The sequence below is a fragment of the Zingiber officinale genome, chromosome 6A, assembly GCF_018446385.1.
Source record: "Zingiber officinale cultivar Zhangliang chromosome 6A, Zo_v1.1, whole genome shotgun sequence".
NCBI lineage: Eukaryota > Viridiplantae > Streptophyta > Magnoliopsida > Zingiberales > Zingiberaceae > Zingiber > Zingiber officinale.
Genome location: NC_055997.1, coordinates 20,313,947 through 20,329,779, shown reverse-complemented (window position 1 = coordinate 20,329,779; position 15,833 = coordinate 20,313,947). Strand labels below are relative to the sequence as shown.

The window sequence follows — 15,833 nt, the reverse complement described above, 5'->3', positions numbered from 1 at the left end:
ATTATCGGAGTACCAACTCAGTTACAAATCTAAGCATCATCAAATAACATACAATAGTTTACTAAAATTATATCCCTGATGGCAAAAGGGAGATACATTCGTCTCCAGCAATCAATTCATCTCAGGATCAATACGAAAAAAATAAATCACGAACAACTACTAATTTTTAGAATAATGACTAACACAAAAGAGAAATATTTATTTCAACTTTATCGAGATTTGAATCTCAGATCTTATGATGATAGTGCTAACTCCTAGATCATCCCGAAAAAATATCCCTAACTATAGTGTAATGGTAAGCACACCTTAAAACTACCCATACATTCAGAGTTCCAAATCAGAAAAAATTCACCACCCGCATTTACATTTAAACCATTAGGACAATTATTAGGTTATTGTGTGAATTATCACTATTTTTAAATTTACCCCGGTGGAAAATTTATTTTCATTGACCGGACCGGTCATTAAAAAAAAAAGCTCATAAAATCACACAAGTAAACAATTATTGGTATATTTCCTTTGTTGGTCTCTTCTTTGTTTCCTAAGATATTTATTACATTCCAAGCAAATCAATCCTGGAAGATGGTTTGAGCCTTATTCCACTAAACCAAACAAAACATTTCAGTATACATGGGAATCAATTTCCCATAAAATTATTTATGCTAGGAAATTTACAACAATCAATTTCCCATAAAATTATTTATGCTAGGAAATTTACAACAGTTTCCTCAGAAACAATTTCCTATGATTTTACAAGTAACTGATAAATTTAAGGGAAAAATAATAACTGATCATATGGCAAACCCATCTGTAATTGTTGAGTTCTTCAAAATGATGGTGATGCCTGATCGTATATAGAAACCTTCAGCAGCTCTGTCTGCTTCTTGTACTCCCTGTAACCATGCACAAAATTAAGGAACTTCCACTTGTACACCAAATGAATGGTATGGAGATTATTTCCAAAAATTAGAAATTTTACTAATATGTGGTATATATTATCTTTCAATGAGATTAGAGAAACATACATCCGAGTTTGTGATTGTCACATTCTTCCCAATCCTTGCATTTTTATCAATTATACAGTTCCTGGAGGCAGACAAAAGGATTTATTATGTTAATATCAGATCACAAGTAAAATAAACCATGAGGCTTTAGTCATTCATTTAGTGTAAAACAGGTGTACCTTATTTTTGTGTTCTCTCCAATACCAATAGGGACCCTCCCTTCGGCTAGCAATGATGCTACTTCAATATCAGTCTCATAATAGTCGGCGCCAAGCATAACTGTATCCTACATGTATGTAGTTGGATCAGTCTTACCAACTAATGTGACAAGGAAGCACAAGCAGAGAAGTTGCATTTCAGAGGAAAATTTTCTAGGATAAGAAACAAACCTCTAAGTGGACATTAGAGCTTATACGAGATCGTATACCAATTACACTATGCTCTATGAAGCAGTTGTCCAAGAAAGTCCCATGGGAAAGAATTGAATCAACAATCTAGAAATAATGCATAAAGAGTTGATGTCAGAATTAATCAAAGAAATGTAAGTATATGACAGACCACACAAAAGGAACGGCAGGCTAAAAATGTTACATGCATTTGATGGTCTTATCAAGCAATGATAATAATTCCCCTTGAAGTAATTCCAATAAAAATATAATATCATCAAGACAATGCCATTCTTGACATAAATACAATTGGGCCAATCAACCAACCTTGCTATTGTCTACTTTTGATGGAGGTAAGTTTCTTCGTGAAGTATACATTGGCTTTGCTGCATCATAAAAGCTGAAGCGAGGTGGCTGCATTGAACATCAATTTTTTAGAAATCAATCATATAGTATAACAATATACAAAATAATGTGAATATCCAAGTCTTATAAACAAAGAAGTTGATAAAATTACTTATAACTTCTAATATACATATTTCAATATGTCAATAAAGACAGGAGAAAGTGCTAAACTGCATAAAGGAGACATTCTGATGATGCAGGCATGGTGGAGACTCGAGCAGAGTACAGTAGATTAATATAAAAGATTACATTATTTGATTACAGTTTGTTTGAAAGTTGTTGACTTAGAGCTAGAGGAGGAACTTAATAGATTTGAGGAGATAAAACTTAAAGATGCAAGATTTGTTCTCATAAGGGGTCACCTATGATATTCATAACTTGTTATTTGAAATTAACTGAAGGAGAGAGGTAAGCATGAAGGAATGCAGCAAGAATATTTTATTTGATAAGAAACCAAGAATTCTATTTAAAATGATGTACATTGAGTGCTAAATAAGGGTCAGAATGCAGCAAATTTCAAGGTAGAGATTTTTTTTTTTTTTTTTTGGAAAATGTAGCTGAAGAACTAAAAACTTCTCATAATAATGTGAGAAAAACACTTACATGTGCAGTAAGAGCAAGATTTGCCTCAAAGAAGGATCTAATTGTCCCAATGTCTTCCCAGTAATCATTAAATAGATATGCCTGTTGAAGGACTTGTAGCATGTGTTATTTATGAAGCACAAACAATAGAAACGGCATGAATTTGGTTTCTGATATGCAAAGAAACTGATCATTGTTACAATGATCTACTAAATTAATTTCCTTTACAAAAAGTAAGCATATTAATCACACAAAAGAGCCATATCACCTTAACAAGGTAAAAAAAAATTGACCAGACCAAAGAAAAAAACTAGAAATTTACATTACATAGAAAAAAAAGCTTAGTGTGATACTGAAATTAAGGAAACTATACTATCCTATCGAGTACTTGCTGATACCCAATGTTTATTTGATGTATCAACCTTTAACCATAACTGTACACTATGCCTTTTGCAATTCCAAAATGGATCCATGATAGTTCGGTAATTTGTTAATTTTTAGGTATATTGGGATTATAAATGGCATGTCTGTTATACAGTCTCCTACCTAGAAAATAAACATTTGAAACTTCTATATAAAAAAGAAACATTTGACACTTTATTGAAAAACAGATATTAAAAATTAATTTTAGGATTAAAGAAGGGATGATTATACTCTTTAAAGAAAAATTTGAGGGTCATTTGTTATTATTCCCATCGTCCTCTCTTTTATGTTACAAGGCAAGACTTTTAGTTCTGCTTCCTGACAGACACGCTAGATCCTCGATATGGGCAGCGAGTGAGTCATTGCTTCCTTCATTGTCAGCATCTTCCACGAGACTCGACACACACATTTAGCTTCCTTTGTGGCTTCCTCCTCCACGTCAAAACTGAAATCTACCTTCTTCCATGGCTCTCCTACACATCAAAGTGGAAACCCTAGCTCCATTGAACTCTAGCACGGGCTCCATTCTAGTTTCACTTCCTATACTCCTACTCTTCTTCGTATTCCTCTTCCTCGAACACTGGCCTTCGTCCTCCTCTCCTTCATCCATACTTGTGCCCCCTTCTCCTTCAGCACACCTCCAACAACTCTTATCCTTCCTCCTCTTCTAAAACTGATGCCCCCTTCTTCTCCTTCATCCAAGGACTGAAATCCTGGCTTACCTCGAGATTAAAATCAAACCTGGTTATAACATCCTATATCTCCCTTAAATATGCTTTGTCAATTCCATTAGCTTTGTAATTTGGATGTTCAATTACATAAACAACTTTACTTAGTCTATGGTCATTAACTTCTCCATTACCAACTCGCAAATTTGCTTCTCCCTTAACCAGTTTTCTATTATTCCTTAGCACTTGTATGTCATTACATATATATGAGGCACACCCAGTATCCAATACCCAAGTGTATGAGGAAATAACAATGTTCTTTAGGGACTAAGATAAATCTTGCAGTTTCTTTTCAAGTGTCTCGTCTTGCCACAATGGTGAACAGACTTGTCCTTAATATATGGTAATTCAAGAATAATACTTTTGATACTAATAGAAGGGGGAGGAAAAGAAAATACCTATACTACTGTTTTACTAAGCAAGAGATTACCTGAAAAGGAAACAAAAAGATTAGTAAAAACCAAAGGTTCCATAGGATCTTAAATTATATTGAGAAATTAGTAACGGACCTTAATGCAGAATTCTCTTGCAGAAGCAGGAATTATTTCAGACCCAAAGTCATTTGCAGTAGGAAATCTCCATCTGGGAAAACATAATGAATAAAACCTTTCTTTAACAATGTAATCCTGATGCCAAATGAAATTATTCCTCAAATATTCAGTGTCAGTTTTCTGAAAGCATTTTATAAATGTCATACAGAGATGAGAAACATGCTGATGAGAAGATTCCATCAATTTTCAACATACTATTTTTTTTTTTTGTGAAGAAAAAAAAATATTTTTAATAATGAGGCAGTCAAGATGTGTGATTTGATACTGCCTTAAAGACATTCAAGCCAAAATCAGTCCTGCCTGGATTGAGAGAATTAGAAGCGAAGAGAAAAAGAAAGGAAGGATTTAAATCCCTTGTTTGGGAAGTTTGAACCAGAGGAGGGAAATTTTATTGATTCATTTAGGGTTCTTCTGTTCTATTTGCATTTTCCATTTACTTCCAAATTACTTTCGTTGGAGCAACAAACACCATGCTATTAGCACGATCTAAACGATACAAAACAGTTTCAATTGGGAACAAGATTTTATACCTTGCTTTTGACAATAAAGCTAACAATAGATCTATAACACAATATCTTGACAACATTTCATTGCTACATGATTTTCTATATCTACCATTACTCACTATCTTATAGTTAACACCTTTGCTATCATAAATACTGCCACATTCCTGCTAGATATATCTTAGCTAATATCTCCTTGATGCCTCTAAATAAATCTAGAGGCTAATGCTAGGGGTGTTAAATCAGGATATTAGGTGTTGTTTTAAGGCATATTTCACTATTGGATTTAATGGAGATTTATCATGTGAATCTTCTCAAAAGTCCTCATTTTTTTTTTCAATTTTCACATCTTATATTGTTTTGGTGTTTTCCTATTTGATATCTTTGAGTATTTGTGTGCATAAAAAGTTTATAAACAAAATAAGATATCCTTGCGGTTTTGCATATTTGTCAGTAGAAATCTAGTTATATGCAAGACCAAAAAACAAACAGCCTTCTAGTACAGGCTAAGTTTTGAGCTATCTTTTTTTTTGTGCTTGTGAGATAGTGTGAGTCAAACCCTGATTGAGAAACTTAATATCAAAGTTTTCAAAAATAAACAAAAATCCATGATACAAATTCACATTGCTGCTAATGCTGTATTTCTCATTTGACTCAGCTATGAAATTAGCTGGCATGGTTAATCTGTATGCTTCAATTGAAGGAAAATATTAAATTATTGTATTGTTTAAATTTTAAAATATTTTTCTCTGCGTATCTTTTTTCTCTTGCATTCATTAAATGATAACCAATCCATTATTTTTCATTAATTAACTATGATTAAAAAAAATGGAAAGTTAAATTGATTTGAGAAACTATGGAAGCATAATGTACATAGCAGGCAATGCAATTAGGCTCAAGGGTTATACCTGAGAAGATTTAAAAGTAAGTCCTTCTTGAATACATATACTCCCATTGATGCTATATATGGTTTCTTTGCTGCATCTTCCTTTGATAACCCCAATACAGTGGTATCGACTTCCTATAAATGATCATTAAACGAAGTACATTTTATAACACTCAGATGCTGATCATGTTGTGGTCTGACTTCTCAGGCAACAACACTCAGACCCAAAGAAACGGTTCCACATAAATGCAGAAAAGTGTCGAGAAGAGTGTCCACTGAAATTTCCAAATCCAGAAACTTAACGAAGGTAAAGAGTTATATATGTCCTATGCATAGTGGAACAAACAACAAAGCTATGTGAAAAATTTTATGATCTAGAAAAGCTTCAAATAAAACAGCAAATGTCTTACCAATTTCATAAAAACTTGAGCAAGAATATGGTTTGAACCTTGATTCTATTACTCTATTAGGGAAAAAAAGTGAATAGAACTAGGAAGAAACCAAGAGAAAATATAGATCCCATTCCCATACTTTTGTTTCATCCTGTTTCTTTACATTTTTTGCAAGTCATTAAATTCATTTAGGTAATCTTACAAATAGAAGAACCATGGGATTAAGCAGATCATAAAATAGGACACGAAGCACTAGTCAATATACCAAATCCGAATTGTGGGATGACATCACCTACTATGAACCAACAAAACAAACAGGAAAGTAATTATCTAGAACAAAGGATCAAACAACTGGGAAATAGTAGCAAGTTCTGAATCGGAAATCTTGGATATCCATTAATGACGAAGAAAGGATATACAGATGCCAAGTAGAATTTACCATTGCCTTCAGGTCTTCTCCTTTTGGTTTTTCACTGAATGAAATAATTCTTCCTTTATTATCTATTTTCATCAAACCAAAATCTGAAGCACGGCTGAAATCCACATAAAAAACATAGAACACCATTTAAAAATTAGGATAAACACAGATTCAACTAGATGTTGCCATATAAAACTTACACATTTCGATATAGATCATATGAACTAATATGAACTATACATCAGCATCAACAAGCCATGTTAGCCCAACATTTAGAATCAGTTTTATATATTTTATCTCTAATTTGACAGTAAGCAAGGCTATGTATGGGTAGCTTTAATTTCGATTTGAAACTTGCAAACTCCACATTTAAATACTTGGCTGGCAAAGTCCAACAAAAGGTCTCTAATTAGTAGAAATGGACAAACTTCGGGTAAAGCTTATAAAGTTTACTCTAGCAAACTTTAAAGCGCATTATATGATCCCAAGGCTGTCCATTCTAGTTAATTTATCTTATTAATTTTATAGAGAACTATCATTTACTAATTACTTCCTAGTAAGGTGATGGATTTTCAAAAAGTCAGAACTAAGTACCTATCATCCATCGGTATGCAAGAAATTGTAATATCAGCACCACTTTGTCTATGACTCTGAAAGTGAAACAATTATAAAAAATTGTGAGTTTAAAACAAATATATTGAAGAATGAAGATTTGTTAAAGGTATACCTGAACAAAGTCCATATAATCCATTCGGTATAGATGATCCCCAGAGAGAATAACCACATCCTCTATATCCTTGCCTTTGGCATCCTTCAATATATTAATGCATCACAACAAGTTTAAATTTGATTTTTATCATCTAGTAATCTAGAATCAATTAGTATTCCTTATTTTGAAAATATATAAAAAATTATAATTGCAAATAAGTTTAGAGAATTTTCCTAAATTAGATTGTTTATTTACTCCTTTTTTAGAGCCAAATCAATAAAAAGTGGTTCAGAGCCATGTAGTTTATCATCTTTGAATTAATTCAATTTACAATTTGTCTTCATTTGTATGAGAGTTTTTCCTTTGAGTGAGGTAAATATCTTCTTCACTGCATCAACTTTGTTTCAAGTTCTTGGGTGGTTCAATGGTTCAATTTTGATCTCTTCCTAAAAAAAATTAAATGTCAATTGGTCAGGAAAGATTCTCAAGTAGGAATCCGATTTCTCAAACAAAATCGTATCAACATCACCCGATCACAATCATGCTTTTTAGGTAGGATTATTTCTTTCCTAATGTATTTTAATTTATTTCAAATTTTGTTTGGCTTGGAGTCTTTAAAAGGGGAGCCTTGGTGCAACGGTAAAGTTGTTGCCATGTGACCAAAAGGTCACGGGTTCGAATCCTGGAAACAGCCTCTTGCAAAAAGTAGGGTAAGGCTGCGTAGAATGGATCCTTCCCCGGGACTCCGCATGACGGAAGCTTCGTGTACCGGGCTGCCCTTTTTTTTGGAGTCTTTAAAAGGGAGCCAATACCCCATGCCCCATGATAATCAACTTTACTTCGTAAATTTCTTCTTGTGAGTTTTGGTCTCTAAGTGAGACTATTCATTTCTCTGTGTAGGATCCCTTATCCTTGCTCCTGCATCAATTGTATAACTGTCCTGAATTTCTTCAATTCCACATCTAAAGCTATGATCATTAGTTTGTAAACGAAAACAAATTATTACTGCACTCAGATAGAAATGGTTTACCCTACTGAAACAAGAAAGATATTACTGACCTAACATCAGACGCAGCAAAACAGAATTACTCTAATGATATGGTAAGTGTAGGAGAATAATGAATTAGATCACATGGCATGTCATACCTCAAAAAGCCAATGAAATTGCCGAACAGCATCAGCAGTGCCCTGAAACCATCTCTTTCCCTCCTGGCCAGGAGTTTGAGTGGCTGCCAACACCTGATACAACTAATCTTAACATACTTGTAGTTTTATTCTATATTTAGGATGCATCCACCTCCATTGATTGACAATTTGTACATGTGCAGGGATGTTCCAGATGTAAAATACATAGGAAGAACACAGAAATTTTCCCTGAGACTTTCTAATATTTTCTTCAGAATAAGAGAAATCGGCCAACTTAAAAGTTTAGTTATGTACCTAACTACAACTTGAATTATAGCAAACTGAAAATTCATGTTCTGTATAAAAGAATATTGAGATAATTTTTTGTAGGAAAAATAAGTAATGACTCAATTGACAAGTAGCATAGAGAGTATGTCCAATTCCAATCATTGATAAAGCAAAACTATCATGAAGCATCTTAATTAAAAGGTTCACAAGTATCCCATCAGGTTTTATGAAAATCCAGCCTGACTGAAAATTTTGAAAAGAGACCCAGACCCTTAAGTTGGTGAAAATTTCAACCTTAAATGAAAGAATTATGGTCTGATTTCACCATATCAAATTTCCATACAACTTTCACATAATTTTCAATTAAATCAGGTCAAATTGGGGGTACCAGATTATGTAACACTGCTAGTTATTGCAGAATGGGCATTTAAAAATAAAAAAGGATGATCTTACAAGTAAGCAGAGACAAAAAAAAAAAAAAAAAATCAAGAGCAAATATACTAAGGAGAAGAATACAAATGGCAAGCATTCTGTACCTCAACAAAGCCATCACCGAAGCTTACACCATTGCTGAAGTTGTAAGCCCGTGCAAGATGTCTATTCAATGAAGCGGAGTTGAACTGAGTGAGAATATACACTTTATTGATTCCACTGTTGATGCAATTGCTCATTGGCACATCGATCAACCTGTATGCGCCTCCAATTGGCACCTAGTTACAAACATTCCTCCAAACGATTTCATCACGCACAAAAAAGATCCAAAATCATGTAATGAAAGCACTGGAAGTAACGAAAGACAAGCCGATATTACTTACAGCGGGCTTTGCCCTACGCTTGGTGAGAGGGAAGAGACGAGTTCCAGCTCCTCCACCTAGAATAACTGCCACAACTGTCCCTGGATCCCTCCGCTGCGGATCCACATCTTTAAACTGCAAAACCAAACCATTACATTTTCTCGTCGGTAATACAGCCCAACAAGCTACTAGCCTACCAATCCAAATGAACCATAGCTCATCTTGTAGAAGAGATGGGACAGTGGCCCTGAACAACAGGAAAGATCGAAGAGAAACAAGTACCTTGACATCCGAAGCGACGTCGGTGGTGACGACGGACATTCGAACGACGAGGGGCTTGTGGGTGACGGGGATGCGAGCGCTTCGCAGGCGCTCCGAGTCGAGCCTAGTTCCGATGAACTCGCGGCCTTCTGTGGCCGCGGATCTCGAGCGGTAGGCGGTGGCCGGTCGAAGCATCCGGGTGTTCATGGACACTACCATGCCGCGCGGCGAGGTGGGAGGAGGCGGAGACCAAGAAATGGTCGCGTGAAGCGACCACGAGAAAGAGAGAGCAAGAGAGAGTGTGGTTCTGAATCGATTTGAGGGGGAAGCGGAGGTCACGGGAAAGAGGAGGCGCGGCCACGTTATCTGGCGGAGACGACGACGTCCACAGGTTGCCACGGGTAAAAATGGACCGACAGCGCTGCTGGTGGACCCCGCCGATTCAAAATGGTTCGAGGAGATGCCACGAATATGTTTGTAAGAAGCACCGCCAAGGCGTGCGCGCCACCAGATCCAGCGGGAAACGGATTAAACTGGCCCGGACCAACCAATAAATTGTCGAGCCACATTTTCATTATGAAAAGGGCAAAATTAAAATAGCAAAATCCCCCGTCATAAACATTGTTTTTACTCCATAATACACTAATTTATAAATTTACCCCAATAATATATTCCCCGTTCCCCCATTTCTTCCCCATGTAGCATCTCCATCTCTACCAAGGAAAAGTCTAAACCAAACAAATCTATCAATCCACCAATCCCCACTGACAACCATGTAAAACCCTAACCGCCTTAACCATTGAGATCCATCGGTCAATCAAATCTATCGATGAGGAAACTAAAATAAATGACAAAAGAAACAGAGTCAAAATCAGTCCGTCATCTTAAAAAATAATAAATTTCTTTGCATAATTTTTTTTGATCGATCAATCACATTTTTCATTATTTATTTGTTGTTAGTTATTGTTCAATTTTTTTTTACTTCTCCATTTTCAACGAGTTATTGTGTGATTTGTGCAAAGTTTTGTATTATTTGGTGATGCTTTTACAAACCAATTTGTTGCATTATTTAATCATTGTTCAGTGTTTTCTAGTTAGAAGGAATTTGTATGAGGATAACCACTTTGGGAGGTCGGATAGAGGGATACTGAGTAAGAATAAACACATAAAAAAGGTAAAAATAGGAGTATTTTAAGATTTAAAAATTATAAAAGACTATTTTGTTAAATATCTAATAAATAAGACTCTTTTTAAAAATAACTCCTTAACATAAGCTATATTAATTAAATTTCTATGTTTAAAATGTATTATTTTGGATTTAAGCAAGAAAACTAAATTATTTATTCAATTGGAAGACTTGAATTTTGTGTTTTGAAGCCTATGCATTGTTTTCCTTCTTTTGTAAGGTTTTAATTTAAGAATATTGTTTTCATTCTTTTGTGAAAATTTAAGAATTCCTTGATTATAATTAAGTGATGAGTAAAAGAAGCTTATATGCATGTCATCATTTTAGAAGGTATAGAAAAATATTTTAATTATAGAGTAAGGTAAATTGGCAATTGTCTTTTCTATAGATAAATGAAGTATCTAATTGTTGTGAACATATAGATTCTTCAATCGAATAATAAATATTTTAAGAGAGATTAATCTAGATTAATATGAGAAATGGGTTCCATTCTTATAGTGTCAAAAGGTGGGGAAGTTAAAGTTCTTCTATTGGTAAATTGTTTATGTTTAATGATGATATTTAATTTTACCATTATTATTAAATTGAATGTTTATTTTTTATAAGTATGCAAATGTTTACTTTATGGTCCGAATGCTAAATTTGCATTGGATATTTTATTTTATGTTTTTGGTGGAGAAATAGTATAAAAATTTAAGAAATGTAAGAAATGATATTTTGAGGCTGGGAAGGAGGTTAAGGGTTGTAAAGAAGTAAAGATGGATAAGACTAGCAAAGAAGCAAAGGAGGTTAAGAGCAACGAAGAAGCTAAGGAGGTTAAGAGCGACAAAAAAGTTTTATTACGCTATTCACCAACTTTTTTCAAAGCTGTAACAGATGAAGTCAGCTAGAAAATGAGTGATAAGCAAAAAAAGAGTATTGAAAACACCTCACTTGGTTCATGGCTAAAGATGCTCAAATTGCCCATCAACATTTCCAAAATTGATCTAATTTAAAAAAAAAATCCAATTACAATCTCGTTCATTTGTGTTTGGTGAAAGTATTATTGTTCCCTTTACATCGCCATAATTTTTCATTGTTCTTGGCTTGCGTTATACAAGGCAACTAGTTGATCTAGATGTCAATCTGGAGTCTAAATTTGTAGCTCGACATTTCTCAAGAAAAATTGGTAACATTAATAGAAATGTGATCTATGAGAAATTTTCCTCCTTAGTTGGATCAGAGAATAACTCCAATGTTGATGATTTTGTTAAAATGTTTATTTGTTTTGTGTTTAATTGTATCATTTTTCCTATTGGCCACTGCTCAACACCTTGATTTATTATGTCATATATTGATGACTTGATGACCTTCTTTGATTATTCGTGGGGAGATGCAGTATACAGAATTTTGAATGACCAAATTTTGAAATATATTGGAAAGGGCAAAGGAAATGTTCGAAGAAAGAAGTATTTAGATGGTTTAATTGTTGGTTTGATGGTGGTTTTTTTAAGTATGCTTTTATTATGTTTTGCATTGTTATATTAATATATTTATTTATTTAGGCATGGTTATATAAAAGAATTCCTTCTCTTGGAGTTGTACGTTCTCTACATACTTTTCCCCAATTATTCCATTAGTGTGAGAATAAGATACCTAAAAAAAGTTAATTCAATTGAGAGGTTATTAAAATGCATTGTTTATACTAAAGTAAGTTCATATTTTTTAAGTAGGGATACTCAAATATGATCTGTTGTAGTATCCATTTATTTTAAATTATGAAAAGGTGTTGTCCATGGTACCATTTTCGGATGAAGATAAACTTTTACATAAAAAATGAGGTTCTTTTTTTGGTAATATTTGAATAATTAAATATTTTGTTAAATGAAGTTGACAAAACATTTACTTACTATAAGAATATAATTTTCCAAGTCCAAGAATGTGTAAAGTGTGACAGAATCATTGATGATACAAGTTGGTGGAATAGTGGACCAATGACAAAAGACATTGGTGGTCAAGTGATTGAATGTGAAAGTAATGCAAATGAGTGTAAGAGAGAGGAGAAAGACAAATGTAGTGAAGATATTAGTGGGAAAAAAGAGAACAAGAGATTTGAAGTTAAAGTTGATGGTGAAGGTGACATCAATGGGTTTCTTGAACTGCCTGTGGAAAAGAATATTATATCAGCAGAGCATTTTGTACAAAGGACTAATGATGAAAGCGACTCAGAAAGCATTGTTAGTAGTTTACTAGCCATGGGGGCTTAACCAATCATTTCCCGTGTAATGATCTTGATGTAGCCTCACGTGTAATTAGTAATTAAGAAAACAAGTTGCTACCATTATTATTTCACTGCCATTATTTTTTGATGAAATTTTGACAAGAACCTATTACATATGTTACTATATTCACAAATAACAATGAAATAAAGGGTACACTAAACATTTAATTTTATAACTGAATTAGAAAATACACCAACACAACAACAACAAATATGAGTCAAAAGTATGAAATATAGATATCACACCAGTCTCAAACATCAACTAGTAACAAGCCCACATTGATAGCACTACAATATCATCTTAATCTATCATACGCCCCCTCCTCTACACCATGAATGTCATGCATTGCGAATTCCTTCCCTTTCAAAACCCTGTTGTAATTAAGCTCGACCCCATAATCTCTACGAATATCTTTCAACATCATGCATGGTCGATACGAGAGCTCTCCCCTCAATCTATCCATCACAACATTGGAAACCCAAGCAACATCAACTTTAGGATGTCCTCTACTACAAAGATTATCATCTCCACAAGTATGTATTAGATTGCATTTTCTAATGCCAAAAAAGTATGTCAGCTTTATGTCTTGAAGTATATATTCTCCAAAAACAGTTGTTTGCCCTACATACAAGAATAACCTTCTTATTATCATTCTTTTTATACAAAAATGATCTTCTCGTTACAACTACATAATTTTTAGTATATTTTCAAAATTCTATAGCATTCTTGAATATCTGGCCCTCTCCACGGATGCAAAAACTCTAAACGTCTATGAAGTTTCTTACCAAACCCACTTCAACATCATTACTAATCTGTCTCTTCTTCAGTTTCAAATCTTATCAATTTAATAGTAAGTATGATATCATTGCAAGCATAAAACAATTCTAGTTAACCTAGTATCTATACACCAAAACACACATCATTCAATTCTCGTATAATTATCAAAGACTTATCAACAAAACTAAAATGTGTACAATACAAAATATGGATGCGTATGAAATATAAACAATAGGGCATCATTTTCTAGCATGGAATGATTTAACCTATTAGTACTTTACATATATATATACACAACTATTTTAAGTAGTGCAATATTTTATTCATCTCCCATTTTTTATCTTTTAATAAATTATTAATGCAATGCAAATCGAATATAATCATATTCTGTTTAATAGTTCAAATCATCCAATGCCTTTAAAACTAAAACTTACAAGAAGCACACCCACAACATATCTCCATGAAACATATGATAAATAACTAAACAAGATATTGTCAACAATTGCACTCTACAAATGACGTATCAAGCAAAAAAAAAAAAAAAACAAATTTCATCATCATCAATATCAACCCAATTCTTATGGGAAAAAAATCAAGGCAGAAATTTTTTACCTCTCGAGATTGTGGGAACCCATTTCGTCTTTTTTTTCAATACTCTCATATTAATTATTGTCAATCTCATAGATGTGTAAAGATGTGTCATAATACGGATGTCATCGTCTTCATTCAATGCCACATACATATTATGATATGGGGCTAGATATTGCAAGATCACATTTTATGGAGCAATCTCCTCACATTTTTCTCCCAAGATTAAGAAATAGCTCCATTAGAGTGAATCCATTAAAAATTGAAATCATATAGAGGTCTTCTTTATACTTGCAACTACCTAAAAATGAAAATTTTGAAGATCCAGAACCAAATTTCACTTCTCCAAGAAATTGAACAAAAACCTGTGTCACCTAAGTGGTTGAGAAATTGCATCGAAAAAGATTATGCAATTTCATAATCAAATCATAACACAATACCAATTGCAAAATAAACTGAGACATAATATATAATTTCATAACACATCATAAATGAGGAACAATATACGATCATTCAAATATTATTGGCCTTTATTCTTATATAACATTAAAAAATTATCTTCGGAGTGAAACACACAATGCAATTTCTCAAATTTTATAACCCTCTATTAGTTGGTTATATGTGCTTGCTTTCTCTAAAATAAAAATACCCAACACTTAGTATTCCATATTATGGACAAAAAAATTCATTTAATAAATTAAAGATCGGTGATATAAGTGAGATTTTTTTAAAATAATTTATTGAATAATTAAGTGTGATCTATTACAATGGACTATGTAGTATGATAAAAGAAATAAATGGATTATCACAATGTCGATGTAAAATTTAAAATAACTCCTTGTACTCACCATTTAGCTATAATCAAGGTCTTCTTAAATTGAAAGCTTATAAAAGAAGAAAAAAACCATAGGTTTTAAAACACAAAATTCAAGTCTATCATTGAATAAATAATTTAGTTTTTTGCTTAAATCAGAAATAATACATTTTAAACATGGGAATTTAAGTTAAGGAGCTATTTTTAAAAACAATCTTATTTATTATATATTTAATAAAATATCCTTTCATAATTTTAAAATCTCAAAATACTCCTGTTTTTACCTTTTTCTTCATGTCTTTCACTAAATTAATTGAAGAGATTCTCAATTATTTGCATGATTTAAATCACAGTTAATTCTTTCATTGCTATTAGTTTGATTCGCACCAAATTCCATGTAGCTACCATGAAATCACCTTATATTTTCTAGTTCACTCTTAGTATTATCATCTAATTCATCTTCTCATCTCAATCTCTCAACTCAAATAAAACTATACCGATTGTAGTATCACATTCTTGCTAAGTATCCCTTTGCCCGATCTCCCAAAGTGGTTATCCTCATAAAAATTCCTTTCAGCTAGAAAGAGCTCAACAATGATTAAAAAATACAACAAATCAAAGTGGTTTATGAAGATTCTTAATCCAAAATAGGTCAACACCAATTTAGTGGGCTCCAAAATGTAACAAACCATCACTAAATTATTAGAGTGTATACTAAAAGTCTAGCTTTTTGTATAAACAATTATTTTGAA

The 15,833-nt window shown here is 33.0% G+C and overlaps 1 protein-coding gene across 2 annotated transcripts; it reads right to left on the bottom strand.

Annotated features, from left to right (window-relative positions):
• Positions 1 to 571: 571 nt before the first annotated feature.
• Positions 572 to 9,832, bottom strand: LOC121996063 (glucose-1-phosphate adenylyltransferase large subunit 3, chloroplastic/amyloplastic-like). 2 transcript variants are annotated; one of them, XM_042549876.1, is made up of 15 exons: positions 9,477 to 9,832; positions 9,216 to 9,329; positions 8,937 to 9,110; positions 8,134 to 8,226; positions 7,006 to 7,089; positions 6,873 to 6,928; positions 6,300 to 6,393; positions 5,491 to 5,603; positions 4,038 to 4,110; positions 2,399 to 2,479; positions 1,718 to 1,804; positions 1,394 to 1,498; positions 1,184 to 1,290; positions 1,026 to 1,086; positions 572 to 893 (listed from the first exon to the last, which is right to left on the bottom strand). In XM_042549876.1, the coding sequence occupies exons 1-15, from the start codon at positions 9,672 to 9,674 to the stop codon at positions 792 to 794; spliced, it is 1,542 nt and encodes a 513-aa protein (XP_042405810.1). In that variant the 5' UTR covers positions 9,675 to 9,832; the 3' UTR covers positions 572 to 791. The 2 variants fall into 2 exon arrangements, 1 of the variants encoding a protein (XP_042405810.1); XR_006115958.1 differs by having other exon boundaries at positions 829 to 893; positions 1,184 to 1,283.
• Positions 9,833 to 15,833: the final 6,001 nt, after the last annotated feature.

Bases quoted from the DNA above. Each gene is read 5' to 3' on its own strand.
- LOC121996063 (XM_042549876.1), bottom strand. From the start codon at position 9,674: ATGGTAGTGTCCATGAACACCCGGATGCTTCGACCGGCCACCGCCTAC. The intron at 6,929-7,005 runs GTATACCTTTAA...TTTCACTTTCAG, and splicing joins ATTATATGGACTTTGTTCAG to AGTCATAGACAAAGTGGTGC. The intron at 6,394-6,872 runs GTACTTAGTTCT...TGTGGATTTCAG, and splicing joins TGCATACCGATGGATGATAG to CCGTGCTTCAGATTTTGGTT.